This window comes from Rosa chinensis, chromosome 5 (assembly GCF_002994745.2).
Source record: "Rosa chinensis cultivar Old Blush chromosome 5, RchiOBHm-V2, whole genome shotgun sequence".
Taxonomy (NCBI): domain Eukaryota; kingdom Viridiplantae; phylum Streptophyta; class Magnoliopsida; order Rosales; family Rosaceae; genus Rosa; species Rosa chinensis.
Window position 1 is genome coordinate 1090843 of NC_037092.1, and position 21545 is coordinate 1112387.

The 21545-nt window shown below is 38.2% G+C and overlaps 3 protein-coding genes and 1 long non-coding RNA gene across 8 annotated transcripts; all 4 read left to right on the top strand.

The window, feature by feature from the left end:
- Positions 1–1521: 1521 nt before the first annotated feature.
- On the top strand, positions 1522–4969 carry LOC112168327 (ankyrin repeat-containing protein ITN1). The gene is made up of 7 exons (XM_040507160.1): positions 1522–2157; positions 2267–2422; positions 2541–2657; positions 2766–2795; positions 2900–3348; positions 3444–3560; positions 3643–4969. Exons 1-7 carry the CDS (start codon positions 1590–1592, stop codon positions 4306–4308), a joined length of 2103 nt encoding a protein of 700 aa, XP_040363094.1. The 5' UTR covers positions 1522–1589; the 3' UTR covers positions 4309–4969.
- A 1016-nt stretch (positions 4970–5985) lies between these two features.
- LOC112168338 lies at positions 5986–9534 on the top strand. 3 transcript variants are annotated; one of them, XM_040507030.1, is made up of 8 exons: positions 5986–6331; positions 6642–7073; positions 7354–7542; positions 7639–7728; positions 7826–7951; positions 8096–8192; positions 8292–8531; positions 8621–9534. In XM_040507030.1, the coding sequence occupies exons 1-8, from the start codon at positions 6238–6240 to the stop codon at positions 8667–8669; spliced, it is 1317 nt and encodes a 438-aa protein (XP_040362964.1). In that variant the 5' UTR covers positions 5986–6237; the 3' UTR covers positions 8670–9534. The 3 variants fall into 3 exon arrangements, with proteins under 3 accessions (XP_040362964.1, XP_040362963.1, XP_040362966.1); XM_040507029.1 differs by having other exon boundaries at positions 5986–7073; positions 7829–7951; positions 8621–9533; XM_040507032.1 differs by having other exon boundaries at positions 5986–7073; positions 7354–7506; positions 7829–7951; positions 8621–9533.
- A 790-nt stretch (positions 9535–10324) lies between these two features.
- Positions 10325–15162, top strand: LOC112168346. The gene is made up of 7 exons (XM_040507303.1): positions 10325–10881; positions 10991–11140; positions 11447–11632; positions 11725–11754; positions 11881–12404; positions 14103–14174; positions 14468–15162. The coding sequence occupies exons 1-7, from the start codon at positions 10332–10334 to the stop codon at positions 15128–15130; spliced, it is 2175 nt and encodes a 724-aa protein (XP_040363237.1). The 5' UTR covers positions 10325–10331; the 3' UTR covers positions 15131–15162.
- A 2243-nt stretch (positions 15163–17405) lies between these two features.
- LOC112202250 lies at positions 17406–19749 on the top strand. 3 transcript variants are annotated; one of them, XR_005799177.1, is made up of 3 exons: positions 17406–17903; positions 18157–18291; positions 19492–19749. It is a non-coding gene; the product is annotated as an uncharacterized LOC112202250 (long non-coding RNA). The 3 variants fall into 3 exon arrangements; XR_002937234.2 differs by having other exon boundaries at positions 17407–17903; positions 18177–18291; XR_005799178.1 differs by having other exon boundaries at positions 17410–17692; positions 18177–18291.
- The last annotated feature ends 1796 nt before the right edge of the window (positions 19750–21545 follow it).

Genomic DNA, 21545 nt, shown 5'->3' on the forward strand with positions numbered 1-21545 from the left:
GCTACCCATAGCTCTCTTGCATTCTTGATCGACATATACTCCAATCTGAGTGCCTTGTCCATATGGCGTCGCATCAAGATAACTGCTTGAGCATGCTTTGTAGGTGTTCGCACGAACACAAGATCCGGGTTAGGTGCTTGGATTATGGGTAATATTCCCTTTGAAGTGAGATGGTTCTCAACATCGGTTACCCAACTGTGGTAATCCGAGCCTGTTGAGTCAAGCATGGGAAAGTCGAGTCTAGGTTCATTCGACATCCTGAAAATAAGAAGAGAAGATATATTAGTTTCGGAGCTAAACTTTTACGAAAACTAAAATAATAAGATTTCCAAGCTATGCTACCAAGAAAACAATTTCCAAGAATCTCTTTTGGATTAGACCAAACAATAATGTTTTAATATGGTCACAATTTGTTGCTTACAGACGCTCTTACTCCAAGCATTATGAACACTCTTAGTTCATATGAACGCTCTTAGTTCGTTTAATTATGAACACTCTTAGTTTATACGAACACTCTTAGTTCGTTAAGCGTGAATCCCCACAATTCCGCTTTGTTAAATACTCAAAACCATTTGGCAACATATATTCCAACATTCTGCAGAAAATAAAAGGAATTTAAAAGACAAGAAAGCAGGAACTTTAATCTTTAAAACTTACTTGTTGAAATTCGAAGCAGATTCGCTTCTGAATAGCTCCCGGTTCGAATAGTGTACAGGTCTCAAAACTACTCTAATAGGGCTAAAATTTGGAGGTCAAATAGAAGAGGCAGAGACAAACAACTTTGATGAAGGAAATATTTTGATGTGAGGTACCGATCAAGAGGTTTTGGGGCGTGCAAACAGGCTGATCTGCACAGGAACTAGTGTGCAGCAGTGCTGCAGGGAGGCTGCGGCAGGGACTGCAGGGTGGCTGCGGCAGAGGGGGTTTTTTCTGGGTAGGGCTTGGGTTAGAGTATCGTGCTGATAACGTGTTGTAGAGAATTGAAAAAATTGTATTGTATTCATCTGACCATGTGGTTTATATAGGGTTACATCATGTATACAAAAGGCAATACATAATAGTTATACTAATCGCACATTACGAGTCTATCAATCGCATAAATTACGAGTCTGTCAATCGCATACATTACGAGTATGTCAATCGCACATTACAAGTATGTCAATCGCATACATTAAACAATACATATTACATGAATAGTCATTATCATTTACAACACTTCACTGTTTTTGAAGATCTAGTCGGGTCCCTTTCTTCCCTGATTAATAAAATTGAGTGGTAGAGAGCCTCTGTTATCCCTCGCTCTTTAGTAAAAGATAAAAAAAAGCAAAAGACAAAGCGGTTATTCGCAGGACTAAAATCTTTTTTTATTCCTTGCTTAGTTTTAAAAAGCAAATGAATTGGAAAAGAGGAAAAAAAAAAAATATATATATATATATATATATATATATATATATATATATATGGTTCGTGAATCATGCAATGCGTGCTCCAAACTCTACTTGCATATAAACACAACTCATCCCTAACAAGTTGGTCTATAAGCACACCAGCTAGCTGTCTCTATTTCGAGATCCCTAACTCTGTACACAATGGAAGAAATACGTACTTCCGAACAATCGAAACCCCTCTATGAAAGCCTTAGAGACGGTGATGTATTAGAAGTGGTGAAAGCTTATGCAAAAGCTACTACTCTTGATGCAAGATTAAAGCTAATTCCAACAGTGCACGACGACACAATCCTCCATATGGCGATTTACATGGAGCAAGAAAGCATCGCAATAGGAATCATCGAAATAAGCAGGCATAATGACGAGCTAATCACACAACAAAATGAGTTTGGAAACACTGCTCTTCATGAGGCTGCAGCAATTGATTGTGTACGTGTTGTGGAGAAGTTGTTGGAAAAGGCACCGGCATTGCTGTCCATTCCAAACGAGAATGGGGAAATGCCTCTCTATACAGCAGCTCACTTTGGCCAGAAAAAAAATTTCATTTTGCTGGCTGAAAAACTGAAAAACGATCAACATGCTCTTCATCCCCATTTGTTCTCCCTGTATCCTTCTAACGACCCTGTTACAAAAAGTGGGAAGTACTCTTACGACCCTGAACGCATACGCGGTACCATTCTTCATGCTGCAATACATGCCGAGTTCTTTGGTAATTTTCTAGCTACTTGATTAGGTTTCAAGCAATAATACTATAAACAAAGTTTTTTATTTTATTTTTTTATCTTCTCCTAGACTTAACACCCTTGTTCGTAATACAGAGCTTGCACTTTTGATAGCTAGAAAGCCGGAGTATGCAAAACTTGTTCTACTAAAATACAAAAATTTGAAAACGCCTCTTCAGCTCCTCTCATCCAATTCTTCAGCATTCAAGAGTGGAATGAAATGTAGACTGATCAAGAGGTTCATTTACAACTGTATGTATCATCATCCCTAATCTTTCTTTACGCAAATTAAAATGAAATATATATATATATATATGTGTGTGTGTGTGTGTGTGTGTGTTTATTTATGTGCAATTTATGCATAATGTAGGTGCTCAATACGAAGATGCTAAAGAGGAAGATGTTCATGAACAAAATTCCAGTGATGATAGTCATGTACAAAGTTCCAGTAGAGCCACTCTGTTTCTACGGCGAATCATGTCTTCAGGTAAGCATGTACATTAATAATTTCACAAAATTGATAAATCGATAACTGTATGTGATCATAATTAGTTTGATGAACAGATACTAATGTATACAAATTTTTTTTTGGTAGTTAATAGATCAGTTTGGATTGTTCTGCGAGGTACAACATCCTCGCCCTGGTTCTCTCAGAAATATTGCTGTTGTATATACGACTATTGCATGTATAAATTCACTCGGTCTGAATTTGTTTACAACAAACTGCAGAATGGCCAACGATGAAGAAGATTCATGACGAAAGGAAAAGGCATGAACTTGCTTTAGAACTAGGCAAGTTTTTAATTGCAGAAGACTTTTCATGGCACATCAAAGCGCCATCCCAGTCAGAGACTCCAGATATCCCATTGTTCATTGCAACAAGCAATGGAATATTAGAAATTGTGGAGGAGACACTTAGAGTCTACCCTTTGTCACTTGAGTATACAGACAAAGAGAAGCAAAACATACTGCACCTCGCTATATTGCACCGTCAGCCGGACATCTTTGATGTGACGAAGAGGTTTGATGTGACGAAGAGGTTAATGCCAAGGTTGGCTCGACAAACCGATAAGAATGGATTCACAATACTGCACCATGCTGGAAACATGAAATTTTATAAAGGAGGCACCCAGCCTGGTCCTGCACTTCAGTTGCAAGAAGAGTTAGAATGGTATGAGGTATGTATGTAACAGAAGGGATCAATTCTCGCCTAATCCTCTATTTCATCGAAAAAAGATCCATAGTGGCTTAACTAATTGGTATTAACTTGCAGAAGGTGGAGAAGTTAGTCCCACGATATTATGCAAGGAATCCTGCTGTTGAACAAAAAGAGACTCTCGAAGAGTTCTGTAGACGAAAATATACGGAAACTGTAGAGGAGTTGTCTCAGGTAGTACTTAAGTGATTAATTAAACTTGATGTCGTTCCTCCCTTTCTACACTAATCAATTTATTTTGTACTTTAACTTGCAGAACGCGAATAAGATAATTCCACCCAAATCTGTAAATAAGCTTGGCTGGGACGAAAGCAAAGAGGAGACCCCCAGAGAGTACTTTGCTCGAACCCATGGGGAGCTCCTCGAGGAAGCACAAGAATGGCTAGAGCGGACCTCCAACTCGTGCTCCTTGGTGGCTGGACTAATTGCCTCCGTCGCCTTCGCGGCCGCTTTCACCATCCCGGGCGGCAACAACGCAAGAAACGGGCAGCCCATCCTTATCGACAGCCCTTTCTTCTTGGTCTTCATCATCACTAACGCTCTCTCCATCGCCAGCTCGCTGACGTCACTCGCCATGTTCCTCTCCATCCTATCGTCACCGTACGAGCTCGAGGACTTCCACCGCTCTCTCCCTCGGAAGCTCATCCTCGGCTTCACCTCCCTCTTCTTCTCGGTGGCCGTCACCATGCTCGCCTTTGCCTCCACAATGATGCTGACAATTCCGATGAAGAAGCGCCTGACTACAACTCTTATATACTGCGTTGCGGTTCTTCCGGTCACCATGTTTGCGCTGTTGCAGTACCCGTTGTGGGAGGCCTTAATAAGGACTGGAAAGTCCTCAGTCAAAGTCGTGAAAAGAATTCTTCCCTGGCCACTTATCGAAACTGCTTGCTCAAAGGCCACTAAGGCCCACACTTCATGATTCATTAACCATTTAGTCAGCTTTAACTCCCTAAACAAATAACGTCACACAAACTCCATGGTGATAGCAGATAGCCTATTAGCATTAGGGTATTATTAATTGTTCGCTCTAATACAGGGTGTTATGTTACAGTATCCTCTCCCCGTCTATGTCTTAATTGTTTTTTACCCCGTGCATACACAGTTCTTGCTGAGAGTTGAGTGCTGTTCCATTTAATTAGAAGCTTCAACTGTGCCATCTTGTCACTCATCTTTCTGATCATTACCGCTTGGAAGTAAGAGTTTCAAGCATTTAGTGCTTGGATCAACTGCATCGACGGGAGTTGCATCCACAAATATTTATTTGCCGCCCTCACACTTAACTGCATGCACAAGCATGTTCCGATGGATCTGCATATAAGCAAAATAATAGGAAAATGATTTGTGGCCTCAATGAGGGCTATGATTTGTGGCCTCAATCTTAGGTGTCATGCCATGTCATCTACACAATTCACCTATTTTTCAAATCATGCCATGTCATTATTGAGAAAAAGACCATCTTATCCTTCAAAAATCTAATGACTCTAAATTATTTTGGTTTTCTTCTAAGAAAAAAAAATTGGCTTTCTTTCATTTTTTTTCTTTACACTCATGCTTAGATTTAAACAACAATTTTTTTTTCTTCAATCAAAAGTAGAAAAAATTTCATGTAACTCAGTTAATAGATTTGCACGTACATTCGATTAATAGATTTGTATAACACATGTATATGAATTCAACCTTTGTTAGGTTCCTGCAAATTTTGAAAATATAAGGTGAAAAATACATATTCATATAATTGTATTTATTCTTTTGTTCATTGTTTTCTCTTTATGTAGCTAGGTTTTAAACGTTAAATATGAATTTATTATTTTTTGTTTGTCTTTCCCTTATATTTAGATTGTAGATGTTAATTAATGGCTGCTAACGTGTAATTTTTTCGTACCTCTTAATTTAGACATAAGTATTTCTCAAATTCAATTAACTAATGCTATATTTTTGTGGATGAAATTAATCAATATTTGGAAAGAAAAGTTAACGTCTATTTCTTGACACATAATTCAATATATTAATGCCATTTGGGAAGAAAAATTAAAGGAAATAATTTAATTAAATGAAGAAAAATATTGATTAAAGAATCAGTAGACATATCTCTTAAATTAATATATAATTAATAGCTGATATTTTTTTTTGTCATCTAATTAAATTCATTAATGTAATTGATTCACCCCTAATTAACATCTAAAAGGAAATGTAGAAGGGTAAAGTTGGTGTTGAAATAGTATGATGTGGCAAGATATATTATATGGAATTGAAAGTAAATTTTTATTTACTTATATGGCATGACACCTAGGATTTGAGGCCACAAATCTTAGGCCTCATTGAGGCCCTATATCATTGCCCCAAAATAATATAACCCAACTCTCAAATAAATTTCCGACGATCTTAATTGGTAACTTTTCCCCAAGGCAATAGCTGCATGTCGTTTTTATGAAATTTACAAAACAGAATCCGAGTTCATTAAAGCCCAAACAAAGGCAAGAAATTAAAGAGAAGCCGAGAGGCCCAAAAACACGATCCCTGCGGTCATCGACGTCTGAGCCCATCATCGCCGACCCACTGTCCCACTTGCGAATTCTAATCAGGACTACTTACGTTTATGAGTTTAGCTACAAATATGACGTGTTTGGATTTGGGATTTTGCTTCAAGGTCTCGGACAAAGACCTTGAAGCGATTGGTTCGGCTCGGCGGCTAGTTCGCTCAGCTATTTGAATTTGGAAAACTGTTGCTCTATTACAGATGGAGGTTTGAGGTTTCTCGCAAATGGATCTTGCTCAAAAACCTTAAAGACATTGGTCCTTGCTGGGTGTGTTTAACCTCACTGATTTAGGGGTCTCGCTTTTGCGGAACATGTGTTGCTCGGAGGATCTGAATCTGGCTCGCCGTAGGAATGATGTCACTGATGTTGGAGGCGTAATTGGACAATTAAGATGGAAAAGAAAAGGTTGCAGCACAGAACCTTTATCTTTAATTATTTAGACTACAAGTATTTTTGAGCTATGCGACTTGTTTACGCAAAGTCGATGCTCTCTCTGTCTATACCATCACTCTCTTTAGTTTCTTGTTACTGTAAACACTAGTAGTCTTCGGAACAAGGTTCTCATTTTTCAGAAAGAGCTAGGGAGATAGATAGACAAGGATGTCCACTTATAAGACAAGATCCCTTTGTTACCATCTCTTCATGAAAAGAAAGTGGGGGAGGTTGAACGAATTTTACTCGGATGATTTCCTAAATATATGCTTGCCTTTTACAGTGTTCAAGGATACCGCAATTCATGTTGCAGTGTACAGTAACAACAAAGAACTGGTGGCGTCTCTGCTTCAGAAAGTGTATGGAGATGATGGTGAACTCAGAGATTACTTTTCCGGAGGACCAGGAACATTTGTGAAACAGAATGCATTTGGAAATACACCTCTTCACGAGGCAGCTTCGATAGGAAATGTCGACATGGTGAATATCATAATGCAATATGATCGGAAGCAACTGAATACTAAAAACAAGAGAGGTGAAACACCCTTTTTTACGGCCGCAGTATATGGCAATATCAATGTGATCAAGCATTTGGCGGCGGTGATCAAGAAAGACGCTATGGAGCATGCTGATGATCATGAGAGGCTATATTCCAATCACACCTCATCTCCCGGCTCCACCATGCTTCATGAAGCTATTCGCGGCTATTACTTTGGTAATCTCTCATCACTCTTTCATTCCATGTAATGTATACAATTGTTTAGATTTTGATACAAGTGTATGATACTTATATGGCTTTTATCATTCTGTTGTTATATGTAATATATATGATGTATCATTTAATATACTGTATATGTTAAGTGAGTTTTTGATACAGAAACAGTTCTGGAACTATTGAAGGAACATATATGCTGTTATTTATTGTTATGATGTATCATTTTACTAGATAGTCATTCGGTAAATAACTTAGTGTATTATGTGAGTTTGTGATACAGAAACAGCTCTGGAGTTAGTAAAACCAGAATACCACATACGGACAGATCGGAAGGATTCAGATGGCATAACCTGTTTTCAGCTGCTAGCTAACATTCCATCTGCTTTTGAGAGTGGATATTCCTTTGGCATATTGGAGAAACTGATCTATCTTTGTATGTCGAACTGCGAAACAATTAGATGTAAATCATGTAATGCATTTTCTAGAACATAGAAGTTATCATTCAATTAACTGCATTTTCTAGAACATAGAAGTTATCATTCAATTAACTGCATTTTCTTAACAGGCCTTCCGGTAGTTGATTACAGCAAAAACAACGACGAAACCAACAGTGTATCTCAGGTCCCTCCAACTCCAAATACAGATTTGGAGCGTGGTAAGCATTCTAAAGATTAATTTTCAATCACCTAATGCATTCTATGGAGACCCCATATATATTAGACTATTTATTAAAATGAACTGGATTTTGTTAGCAGGCGATCACAGCAAAGACAAGGATGGAAACAAAAATGTATCTCATTTCCCTCCAAGTCCAAACACAGCCTTCCAGAAGATCACAGCAAAAATGTACGTCACCTTTTGGAGCATCATTGCTAAAGGTTCGTGCTAATTACTTTACTCGCTGACACAAAATATGGCAAACCATTGATAGAGGTTAAAATTGTGACACATACTATATATACAGTATTGCATGTATTCAGTCACTAGTGATTAATGTGGAAAGGTCACATGTTAATGGATAGGTTCCCATCTATTAAAGATCTGTGGGACACAAAGAAGAAGCACGGCATGGTGGTGGAGCTTTCAAAAATTCTGGCTGGAGGAGACAAGTCATGGCAGGTTAACAACACTGATGGTCAAAATGACACTCCACTTCTGGCTGCTGCTAGGAATGGGATTATAGAAATCATTGAGGCCATTTTTAATCTGTTCCCACAGGCCATCGAGCATGAAAACCACAAAAGAGAGAACATATTTCATGTTGTTGTGGAGCATCGGAGGAGACAGCTTTTGGAATATCTTCTCCAAACTTGTCATGTTTCATATCCGAGGCTCCTGTGGAAAATCAATCAAGACGGTGACGGCATTTTGCATAAAGCAGCATATAAGAGTCACTATTCCTCAAGGGAGAGGCCAGGGGAAGCCCTTCGCTTGCAGTCAGATATTCACTGGTTTGAGGTGCTTTTTCAGATTTTCTTTTAGATGAGTTTCTTCATTGCTCTTTCTTTACTTTATGGATTGTTGTAATAACCATATCATGTGCATAGTGCAGCGAGTGAAGAAATTGGTGCCTCCACATCACATCAACCATCTTAATCATCATGACAATTTGACACCTCATGCTTTGTTCACAAAAGAGCATAAAGAACTGGTGAAGAATGGCCAAGAATGGTTAATCAGAACAACAAACTCTTGCATTATAGTTGCAGTTCTTATTGCAACAGTTGCTTTTACAAGCATCTACACCTTGCCTGGAGGTTTGGATCCAAAGACAGGCAAGCCCTTGCTCCTAACCAAAACACCATTCACTGTCTTCACAGCATCTGATGTGGCATCCCTTTGTTTTGCCTTCACCTCCGTGGTGGTGTTTCTATCCATCAGCACATCGAAAATGAATGAGAGAGATTTCCGGAGGGCTCTGCCATTGAAGCTTGTTTTGGGGTTAAGCATGCTGTTTTGGTCTGTGGCAGCATTGATGGTTGGTTTTGCTGCTACTCTTGACATTACAATAAACCAGAGGCTGCATCAGGCTACTGCTCCGATCATTACCATTGCTTGTTTTCCAGTTGCCTTTTTCCTCCTTCTGCAGCTTCCTCTCTATTTCAATATTACTTGGTTTACGATAAAGGACTTGCTGCAAACTCTAGTTGATTGTATTCCTCAACAAAAATGTAAGAGTTCTAGCTGCATTATGCGCTATCAAGTGAGCTTTGGTCATTCATTGTGTTAATTCTGTGTTTAGAGTTTTTTCAGTTGAAAGAGTGATTGAGCTAGCTTGCGTAAGGCCTTTTGATTTATCTATTGTTTTGTATCAACAGTGTCTTCATCAATAAACGCTTTGGATCCAATAAGTCAAGACATTGTAATTTGATCACTTAATAGACAGAAAGTCGTATATTTCACTTGTAATTTGATCTATCTACTGTAATTTAATAACTAGGATGGGGAAAGGAGCATAGTTGAATGGTTAAACCGCAAGTGGTAATTTTCTGACATTTTTCTTCATGTGAGCAAGACTAGGAGTAGGATACCCAGTCTTGCATTGTTGGACTGCATACCCCTTGTGCAACCTCTTTGAGGCATTTTCACTAACATTTTGCATTATAACCTTATAAAACAAATTTGAGTGGCGCAGGTCTTGCATAGTTCAGTGCTTACTCCTTTTTACAACTTTCTTTGAAACATCTCTATGAACACTACTTATCTCCATAACCATGTATCAGAGATTCGAATATTGGGGCCGGGCACTTGCATACACTCACCCATTCATGAATATTCTGCCCCTTCTGATCGATATCATGTGAAGCAACCATAAGCGTTAGGAAACTGGTTCAACACAGAAATCTATCAGCAAAGTTCATTGTAACTTTGAAGAAATTTTGGCCTGACCAATCCCATCTACCATATTCTCTTACAAGATTTAGCTTAATTTGCCTTACTGTTGTCTCTTACAAGCCTTTTAAAAAAAAAAAAATCCTTTTTTTAAATGAAAAGATTTTTTTTATTGCTTTTTTCGATAAAAAAAAAAAAGATTTTTTGATTCCTTGCTTGCGGTCTTTAATAAGCAAAAGAGGAAAAAAGCAAAAAGAGAAAAAAAGGAATATGCAAAACTGAAAAAAGAAAAGCAAAAATGAAAATGTGGAACACGTACCTCAATTCCAATTGGTTTATGTAAGGATACATACATATATATATATAATGTATATGTAGTAGTAGTTAGCAACATAAGCTCTATAGATCCATCCTCAACTCCATACAATGGCAGAAAATAGCAGCATAAATCCCAAACACCTATATCAAAGCCTAAAGAATGGTGACAAAGCCAAAGTGATGGAATATTGTTATGATAAAACTAGATCTGATGATGAAAGGTTGAAGCTCATTCCAACAGTGCACGATGATACAATCCTCCATTTAGCAATTAACATGGGGCAGCAAGACATAGCAAAAGAAATCGTCAAAAGATGTTCCGGGGGTTCTAATGATAAGCTACTTATGAAGAAGAATGCCCTCGGAAACACAGTTCTGCACGAGGCTGCAGCAACAAGCATGACAAGCCTTGTGGAGGAGTTGTTAAGAAAGGCATCAGACTTGTTGTCTATTTCGAACAACAAAAATGAAATGCCTCTCTATACGGCAGCTTACTATGGCCAAACCGAAATGTTCAAGTTGTTGGCGGACGAAGTAGACAAAAACCAGTCTCGCAATCTTGATCTTGATATTCATTTGCGACCTAGGGGTCGTAAGACGAACCCCAATAAAGTGCGGACTACCATTCTTCATGCTGCAATACATGCCGAGTTCTTTGGTAATTACTAGCTATTTGATCAATTCATTTTCCACCTGGCAATGGACAGTAATGTCTGATGTTGTTCTTGTTTTCTTTTTATTGATCTTGTTCCGAAATTTGAATGCAGAGCTTGCACTTCTGATAGCAAAAAGGTATACGCAACTAGTTAAGCAAAAAGACGAAAATCGGCTGACAGGCCTTCAGCTGCTTTCATGTAATCCTTCAGCTTTCAGGAGTGGAACCAAATATGGACCGATCAAGAGGTTCATTTATTCCTGTATGCTTTCTTTCAATTTAATTTCCTGAACTCATTTACCAATTGATCACATTTAAATTAGTTAATTTGCTCTGTTCTTGCTTTTTGGAGTCAATGTTCACTATACATAGACATACAGTTCATGAAAACTAAAAAGGATATTGAAAAATAGTACTATGCATAAAAAAATCTAAGAGTTGCAAAATAACTTATTAGATCTTGGGATCTCCAACTATCATGATAAACTTTCTTGCAAATAATTAATTAATGGCGATGATGTTTTTGGGAACTTTTTTTATTGTGGAGGAGGTTGTATATGTAATGCAGGTGCTCCACATGAGAATGTGATAATGGATAAAAATGGCAGCCACGAAGACGAAGAGGCTGATGAATACATTTTCAGCGATCTAGGTGACGAGGAAAATACAGGTTGCTTCAAGATGCCTCAGAGTCAAACATGTCCATATATGAATAACCGCTGCACCATTGCTTTACGGCAAGCCATCTCTTCTGGTAACTTCAAATGTGCTAATTCTTATAAATTAAAGAGTTACTAGTGACTGCAATTAACATTCTAACGATGAGGGATAATATTTCTTTTGCAGTTAATAGAGCGGTTTGGAAAATTCTTCAAGGTAGCCTATTTTTCCGTTAACCAAATGATTAAATAATCTTGTCTAGTTTTTCACTTCTAATGTGGGTGAGCAACAGCTGGAAAGTAATTGACCAAATTTTTTCTAATACAAAGTTAGAAACTGCAGCTTGGGGCACAATGAAGAGGATCTATGGGGACAAGAAGAGGCATGAATCAGCCTTCAAACTAGCCAAGTTACTAATTGAAGCAGACTTTTCATGGGACAGCATAGGAGTACAAGATGAAATCGCTAGCTCACAGGTCACCACTGCTACAAATGATGCTCCCTCTTTGGATCGCAAAGCTGATATTGATTGGATAGAAGCCCTTTTAGGTGCAGAAGCCTTAAGTGGCAGCGGTGCCGTTAGTGGCGGCCCAGAAATAGCAGCTTCATCCATACTTCATTCACCTCCAACGCCATTGCTCCTTGCAACAAGCCACGGAATACTAGAAATTGTGGATGAGATACTTAAAGTCTACCCTCCGGCAGTTGAGCATATAAGTGAAAAGGGGCAAAACTTGCTGCATGTTGCTGTTCTGCACCGCCAGTTGGACGTCTTTCAACGAGTCATTAGGATGGAATCACCCAAGTCAAGGTTAGTTCGACGTATCGACAACAATGGATTTACAATCTTGCACCATGTTGGAAACATGGTGTTGGTGCCATTTTCGGCATCAACGAGTCAACGGAGGTTCCGTTGAAATCCAAGTGTAAAGTGGTGGGGTTGTTTTCTTCAAGTGGGCCTATCTTTTCCTTCGATTAGTTTGGCTACGTGAGTAGCCCTGGTCGTCCACTTGTGACTGAAGGTATGCCCTGGTAGTCCTGTGCCTAGCCTTGGTCGTTCACCTCTTGTGACTGAAGGTATGGCCTCGGGCTTCCTTCACCTGATCCTGGGCCTCCAAGCTACCTTGTTTGGTGAAACTGATAGTCTCGTCCCGGACTTCCTTCACCTGGTGTTGGGCTTCCTCCACCTAATGTTGGGCTTTCAAGCTCCTTTCTTGGGTGGAACTGGTGGCTTCACGTCGGGCTTCCTCCACCTCGTGTTGGGCTTCCAAGCTCCTTGTTGGGTGAAGCTAATAGTCTCGTCTCGGACTTCCTTCACCTGATGTTGGGCTTCCTCCACCTGGTGTTGGGCTTCCAAGCTCCTTTCTTGGGTGGAACTGATGGCCTCACGTCGGGCTTCCTCCACCTCGTGTTGGGCTTCCAAGCTCCTTGTTGGGTGAAACTGATAGTCTCATCTCGGACTTCCTTCACCTGGTGTTGGGCTTCCAAGCTCCTTGTTGGGTGAAGCTGATAGTCTCGTCTCGGACTTCCTTCACATAATGTTGGGCTTCCTCCACCTGGTGTTGGGCTTCCACTGCCTTGAGTTGGCAGATCTTTATGGAAAGGACCTGCAAATGTGAAGAGACGGAAGGTTATCGGAGGACCAGCCTAAGACCGGCCAAACACACTCCGATGCCTAAGTTAGATAAGTGTGTTTGAACATTTATGGAGATTGGAGAAGAAAGAATAATGCTTAAGCATTTTGACATGAGAATGAAGTTGACATGTCAGTAGAGAAGAGATATAAGAGACTATGCATTTTGGCATAGCTTTGGGAGAGAAGAGAGAGTTGAAGTCGTCCCTTTCTGCTTGTAAAGGATTGGTATTTATAGGAGAAGAGTGGTTGAGGTGGAAAGGGAAAAGTATGGGTTCTTCCCTAAAATCGGGGTGTCAGCCCATAATTTCCGCTTCCTGACACTCCATCTGACAGAGTTGGTGACAGGTGTCATAATTCTGTGGTCTCTTCCTTTCACGTCACTCTTGGGCCATGCCACAGACCATACTCATCATCAGAGCACGACACCTGGCCTAGTAGGTGAGAGTTAGCCCTTGATTTCCGCTAACTATGTCCCATTGCAATGACTTTGTCTAAGAGTGAGTTGATAGTCCAGGCTTTAGCCTTGGAGTTCGTGGCCATGATTCTTAAAGGTCGAGGCTTTTAAGCTTGGGGGTCGAACTGTTGGTCTTGTGGTTCGAGACTCTTGATTCCTTTGGACAATGCTTTTCTAGTAATGAGGTCGTGATATGCTTTTGCCTTGCCATCCAAGGTGGTGAGTCAATCACATGGTGACTGTCCAAGACTTAAGAGGTGGAGATCCAAGGTTGAAGACTTGGAGTACCAAAGTGAGGCATCTCACTAGTCATGGTTATTTCCACCTTAGGATTATCTTTTCTTTCTCGATAAAGGGTTTAAGTGCGTTGAAAGGTCAGAGTCTTGCGTGGACTCTTTGACATTTCAACGCCTCCTACGTGGAGTGGGTTGAAAAGTCAAAAGTATTTGTCGAACCAAATTATGACATCAACACATGGCCTTTTACAAAGGAAGCACACAGCCTGGTCCTGCACTCCAGTTGCAAGAAGAGTTAGAATGGTTTGAGGTACTTACGGTGACTCGATCAGATCTTACTCCTTTTGTAGCTAGTTGGTAACTCATTGGTACATCAAACAACGTAGATCAATTCTCAATACAACAGTAAAACAGTTTCCTAGCTACAATCGTAGACTAGATAGCTTGAAATTAAACTGGGCTAGTTAGTTTACCAATGCATGGAGCATGCTAGTGTAACTACCTCTATATATCGAATTGGTTTACTTGATATATCAACACACACTAATGTAACATAGACAGAACTCGTTGGTCTATACTAAACAAGTGTTACTTAATTTGCAGATTGTGGAGCAGGTGATTCCACCCCATTATGCGATGCAACTTGCCTGGAACGAAAAGGAACAGAAAAACGAGACCCCCAAACAGTACTTTCGTCGCACACATGGCGAGCTTCTCAAGGAGGCCCAAGATTGGATAAAGCGGACCGCCGAGTCGTGCTCGACGGTGGCAGGACTAATGGCCACCGTCGCTTTCGCCGCCGCCTTCACCGTCCCTGGAGGCAACGACGAGAAAAGCGGCACTCCACTCCTTCTTCACAGCCCTTTCTTCTTAGTCTTCATCATCACCGACGCTTTCTCCCTAGCCAGCTCGCTCACGTCACTCGTCATGTTCCTCTCGATTCTGACGTCACCGTACGAGATCGACGACTTCCGCTACTCTCTCCCTCGGAAGCTTATCCTCGGCTTCACCTTCCTCTTCTTCTCGGTGGCGGTGACCATGCTGGCCTTTGCTTCCACACTGATGCTGACAATTTCGACAAAGAAGAGCCTGACAACAACTTTTATATACTGCGTTGCGTTTCTTCCGGTCACTATGTTCGCGCTGTTGCAGTTCCCTTTGTACGTGGCCTTCAAAACGACTCTCCTGTACTCTGTACAGGCCATCCAAAGCGTTCTTCCGTGGCATCTCATCTCCGTTGGTTTTTCAAAACTCAAAACCAATTAACACCAACAAAAATGATCTTTATTTTGCGTTTTTTTTTTGGAGCGGTTTCTTTCTTTTATGGGATGGGAGTTTCTATTCATACCTCCAATATTGATATTTGGACCTCCCTTTTTTTTCAAGCTATTGTTGACTTTAGCAATTCATGTCTTTACCAATAAAGACACAAAAAGGAAAAAAAAAAATTATTTTTTTTAATCCTCACCCCACCCCTTCCATGATGCCAGTGAGATTTGAATATTGACATCCGCAATGTCAGTTATTCTCATAGCTAACCGGCAAAAAAAAAAGAGTATGTTCTTACTTCTACAAACAATAATTTTCAATGCGGCAATTCGCAAAATTTTAAGTTGTGCATCGCCTATGATATTGTCCCTTGTGCTTTTGTTTCAACTCGAAACAATTAGTAAATATGTGTCCTTCTCCAAGCTAAGGAGGCATTATGTTGGACCAGCTTTGAAACACCATGACCACTTTCAGTATGGGCACTTAATGTTTCTTTTGCCTGTATGTAAATGATAATTAAGTCATGAAAAGTTTGTATTCAAAAACTTAATTAAAGATTTTGAGAATTAGATGTAATATCTAAACATCTCAAATAGCCAATACCAACTTGCTTCTATATTCAATTGATTTAATGAAAAACTATGATGAGAGAGAGGGGGGAGGGGGAGAGAGAGAGGACTACCAACTAGAGTTTTTTTTTTTTTCTTCTTCTTCTTCCGTGCAGTTTAATCATATCAAGGGAAAAATAGAATTGTGAAATCTTCAAAAATTAAAGGAGGTTCAACTACCGATTTTGGAGGTATAAATAGAACATAACAAAAAAAAAATCTTTTATTGGACGATGGGCATTGTAGGAAAATTAGGGAGATCTAAATAGCAAATTGATTATTTGTAAAAGTAAGTTAGAGGTCCATTAAGTTGGGAGATCCAAATACCAATTTTGGAGGTATGAATAGAAGCTCCCTTCTTGTATTGATGTTTTTTTTTTCCTTTTAAATATGTTCATACTTTGTATTTTTTTAAAGAGAAGTTTTAAATACACACCCCTAATTACTTAATACACACTCCATACTTAATACACCACCCATTTAATTTCTCATTCTAATATTCTACTAAATACACAACCCAAAATACCTAAAATATCCTTAATCTCAAAAATCATAAAATATCCTATTATTTGACTATATTAAGGCTGCTATTTAATATGATTAGTATATTCTAGTATATTGATGTTTTTAAATGACCATATTGATTACTTGTGTTACTTATTCAGAAATTCATAAAGATTTATTATTGTTCCCTTTAAATAAATGTATATAAATAGGTTTTATATTATTTGAGTTCTCATCTACCAAACACCATGTTGATTAAGTATAAAATTATGAGTTGAACATTTAACCAAAACTATATCACTAGTTTCTCTCCAATGGTGGAACTACAAAGTTGTCATTAGAGGGGCCAAACAAATTAACAATTACAAAATTTTTTCACCCGTGATGTTTTATATTAGAAAATAAATGAATTAATTGTATCTCTTAGAAAAAAAGAAAGAAAAGGAAATTAACTAAAAAATGGGAGTAAAACGATCCGTTTTAAAAACATTTAATACCAATGATTTTGCAATTCTAAATATTATGGCTTCTAACCTCATTTAATTACAATATATTTAAAAAAAATTAAATTAGATAGTTTCTAACTTTATTCTTGTACTAAATTAGGAGGCCATGTATAGAAATTTGTTGTGTTTATCTAACTATTTATACATAAATTATTATATATAAGGAAAATATGACTATTTTTTCTTTCTTTCTAATGCATAGATGACTGTTTTGGTCATTTAACCTACCTATAAAATCTAATATGAAATATAAAATAATAGGGATGTGTATTAAGTGATTAAGGGGTGTGTATTTAAAATTTCTCTTTTTTAAAAGGAACTCATTAAATTTTTCTTTTCTTTTTTGCAATAAAAAGTATTACACATTTAATATATACGATTTTTACGTATATTTTCATATTTTACACATGTTACTGAATAAAATATAAAATAAATTGATATTTTAAAATTTGAAATTTAATTTATTAATTAATTAATATTTTATCAAACTTTTCAACGAATGATGTAATGAAATGTCTGAATAATACACTTACATATATTTTTGGGACAATGATAAAAGATGTCATTTTAAAGTACTTTATGATAATCCAGACACCACAAATGTCCTCCTGATAATTAAGGTCAGCTATTAACAACCTACCACTAGAGTTAAACTTAATTACAAAAGATGCCACCGCTGGCTCTCTCTCCCTCCCTAACCTCCTTGACCGCGACTCCTTGAGACCTTCCTCGACTTCTCCGACTCGCCGCCCTTCACCATCGATCTCTCCTTCGAGTGGATCCTCGACTCCCGTAACTTCGACACCGATCAGATCAAGCTCATTGATCGCGCCCTGCAGTTGAGATCAGTGCTCCTCGAGGCCGGTAAGATCTCGGCGAGACGACGAGCCTCCAAGCACAACTCCATCTCCTAGGCTCTCCCTCTCGACCTCACCATCAAGGTAAGCCCAGGTTTTATTGTTGAAGTAAAATTTGAACTGTAATTGTTGCCGGAAACTGGTTTGATCGTGTTAGTTTTTGGGCATTCCGATTCTTTCGTTTCGAAGCTGTACTTTGCCGTTTTCAGTAGCAAAGCAAACTTGCACGACTAATTTTCATGCTAATAGAGATGCAAAAACCAAGACAAAGGCAACGAACACCACAAGTGTTAAGGTAGTCTTCATGATCTTAGTTCATAAACCTGTAATTTGAACCACATACAATTAACCAGAATATTAAGTACAAAATGATCATTTTTAGTTTACATTTGATCTTTTAGCTTCCTCATTTCACCTGTATTTACATTTTCAATTTTGGAGGTGCAGTGCATTATTTCTCATTTGTAGTAATGCTACTTTGAGGATATGATACTCTCAGTTTGATTGTATCTTTGATTTTCTATATCTGATTTAATTTTGATTACAAGTTGTGGCTAAAAAACTGAAGGAGGCAGAAATTACTGAGCAAGACTCGCTTCTGGTTCCACTTTCCTCTTCTAGTTGACCTCTCCTCCTCCTCCGGCAGCGATGACCTCAAGAACTGGGATGCCGACTTCGTCAAGGTCGACCAGGCCACCCTTTTTGATCTCATCCCAGTCCGTATTACTACTTTAATCCTATTACTGCTGGTTTCTAGTTTATCGCTGTCGTTGATACTCTTTAATTCGCTTAGGGTCTCATGTAATTTTATAAGAATTTTGTTGTTTGATCATGAAAAATTGATTTTCTTAGATTTTAGGACATTCGGTTCTCGATGAATTGTTGAATAAATTTATTGATAATAGTTCATATGCGTAGCATGATTAGTGATTTCAATATATATATATATATATATATATACCACCGCGAATTTTATAGGAATCTAGGACAGTTTAGCTGTATGTAATTGGTGAGCACTAGTCCTTTTATTTGTAGAGATATGCAGTGTGAAAATGCTATTATTATGATCAATTAGGTTCATTATTATGATATCACTTTATTGCTTTGAAGCTTGAATTTTCTTTTCATGGGCATCAGTTTGAAACTTTGTTGAATACTGTAACACAAGTGAAGGAAGAAATATGAGTCTGTACTGTAACTCTAGCATGATTTACAATTAGTCAATCAATGAAAAACATGACAAGTTCATCGCAAGTAAAGTAGGAATTGAAGAACAATAGTCAGTGAATTTGAGTTCGAGTTTTATGCTATTGTTATTTGTCAGTAAGGACTAAGGAGTATGCTTCTATTATATTTCACCTTTACAATGTGTGTATTGCACTTGTACTTGCAATCATTACGGATTTGAAATTTCTCCTCCGATTGTTGTTGTTATTCATGTAGTGCACATGGTTCTTTTGAGTTACTATAGTGTAAGTGACTGACTGATGAAGGTGGGAGATGACCATAAGTGAATCATTTGTCAATTGGTTTTCAACTGAACCATTTCTAGGGACTTGAGGCAGTTGCCTCATATATAGCCATTCTAACATGTTCGGAAGATTTATTTGTTTTGCATGTTTCATTTCCCTTTCTAAACGACTAAACATAACCAGTAGCCCTAGAAATCTGACATCACGAAAACAAAGGAAATCTGGGCTGATATGTACTTGGCTTAAGTATGTAGAACATTTGATTATATATATATATATATATATATATATATATATATATATGTGAGTATCAGACAAAAGATAACATGGCTTCTATGTTCAAATGAGTTTTTTTTCTTATTGTGCTTTAGGTGACTTCCTTTCTAATAATGTGGGATGATTTGATTGCAGTTTAAACAGTAGAGGAGTTTATGAGCGCAATGGACGAGCAAGGAGGGCAAAAGAGTTAGTAGCAAACAAGAACAACATGAGATACAGACTCCAATCATATAATCAAGGATCGTTGAAATGGAAATTGGGGACTTTTTATCATTCATTGTTTCATTGAAATTTATTATAAAAAATATTAAGATTCAAACACGTGTAATTATAGAGTATCTCCTCCTTTCCAATTCATAATCCAAACACCAGATTGGTGCCTTAGTTCTTCTTTGTAGTGAGTGTGAAGTATTTTGCTGTTGTATTAATTCTTGATTAGTTGTGTTGTAATACTACCACAAGTCATTGTTATACACATGTCAGTGGCCAAGTCACATTGTATGTCATTGGTCATGTCACCGGCCAGTGTAGTTATTAGTCAGGCCAGGTCCCTAGTTTGTGAGGTTACTGGTCAAGTCACTGTTAACCTCAAGGCACTGGTTATGTCATTGGCCAAGTTACTGGTCAGGTTACAGTTTGTAAGGTTATACACATGTCACTGACCAAGTAACTGTCAAGTCACTGACCAAGTAACTGTTATACACGTCATTAGCTAGGCCAGGTCCTTAGTTTGTAAGGTTATTGGCCAGGTCACTGTTAACCTCAAGGCACTGATTATGTCATTGGCCAAGTTACTGGTCAGGTTAAAGTTTTTAAGGTTATACACATGTCACTGACCAAGTAACTGTCAAGTCACTGTTATACACGTCATTGGCTAGGCCAGGTCCTTAGTTTGTAAGGTTATTGGCCAGGTCACTGTTAACCTTAAGACATTGATTATGTCATTAGCCAAGTTACTGGTCAGGTTACAGTTTGTAAAGTTATACACATGTCACTGACCAAGTAACTTTCAAGTCACTGTCATATTGCATGTCATTGCCTAAGTCACTGACTATGTCACTGGCTAAGTCAGTGGCCATGTCCAATGTTGATCAAGTCACTGACCATGTCACTGAAATTGGCAAGTAACTTGCAAAATAACATGTCACTAACTAAGTAACTAACCATGTCACTAACCAAGTAAGTAACTGACAATGTCACTAACCAAGTAACTGTCAGAAGCCAAGTCACTGTTAATCACATGTCACTAATTAAGTAACTGACCATGTCACTAACCAAGTAACTGTCAGTAGCCAAGTCACAAGTTAATAGTCAAGTCACTGTTAATCACATGTCACTAACTAAGTAACTGACCATGTCACTAACCAAGTAAGTAACTGACAATGTCACTAACTAAGTAACTGTCAGAAGCCAAGTCACATGTTAATAGTCAAGTCACTGTTAATCACATGTCACTAATTAAGTAACTGACCATGTCACTAACCAAGTAACTATCAGTAGCCAAGTCACAAGTTAATAGCCAAGTCACTGTTAATCACATGTCACTAACTAAGTAACTGACCATGTCACTAACCAAGTAAGTAACTGATAATGTCACTAATCAAGTAACTGTCAGAAGCCAAGTCACATGTTAATAGTCAAGTCACTGGTAATCACATGTCACTAACCAAGTAAGTAACTGACCATGTCACTAACCAAGTAACTGTCAGTAGCCAAGTCACTATTATTAGCCAAGTCACAAGTTAATAGCCAAGTAACTGTTAGTAGCCAAGTCACAAGTTAATAGTCAAGTCACATGAATAAAAAACATTAATTAACTGTGAACATATAGGAGTATTATGAGGGTCCTGACTCTATAAGAAGCAGAGCTACATTTGTTATTGAACAAAGGGAATGCAACAAAAGGCAGAAGGACTGCAAATGATATAAATATTGCACATATGCATAAGGTTAGAGGCCATAACTAAAACCAGGCTCAGCCAAATGGATTCCTGGAACGATATAACGACCAATGAATCACTGGCTACAAGAGAACTAAGTTGCAGAACATAAACTCCAGCATCCAAGGAGCATTAGCATATACATATCTAATTTCACGCAATATGACGGCCTTAAGCTATACCATCATTTAACAAAAGCTCCAAACGATAAGTTACCACATGACATCAAGGCGGCTTGTAGCAAAG

Bases quoted from the DNA above. Each gene is read 5' to 3' on its own strand.
- LOC112168338 (XM_040507029.1), top strand. From the start codon at position 6,527: ATGTCCACTTATAAGACAAGATCCCTTTGTTACCATCTCTTCATGAAA. The intron at 8,193-8,291 runs GTTAACAACACT...CTGTTCCCACAG, and splicing joins GAGGAGACAAGTCATGGCAG to GCCATCGAGCATGAAAACCA. The intron at 8,532-8,620 runs GTGCTTTTTCAG...TCATGTGCATAG, and splicing joins CAGATATTCACTGGTTTGAG to TGCAGCGAGTGAAGAAATTG.
- LOC112168346 (XM_040507303.1), top strand. From the start codon at position 10,332: ATGGCAGAAAATAGCAGCATAAATCCCAAACACCTATATCAAAGCCTA. The intron at 11,141-11,446 runs GTATGCTTTCTT...TATGTAATGCAG, and splicing joins CAAGAGGTTCATTTATTCCT to GTGCTCCACATGAGAATGTG. The intron at 11,755-11,880 runs GTAGCCTATTTT...TAGAAACTGCAG, and splicing joins GGTTTGGAAAATTCTTCAAG to CTTGGGGCACAATGAAGAGG.
- LOC112168327 (XM_040507160.1), top strand. From the start codon at position 1,590: ATGGAAGAAATACGTACTTCCGAACAATCGAAACCCCTCTATGAAAGC. The intron at 2,658-2,765 runs GTAAGCATGTAC...TTTTTTTGGTAG, and splicing joins ACGGCGAATCATGTCTTCAG to TTAATAGATCAGTTTGGATT. The intron at 2,796-2,899 runs GTACAACATCCT...AACAAACTGCAG, and splicing joins AGTTTGGATTGTTCTGCGAG to AATGGCCAACGATGAAGAAG.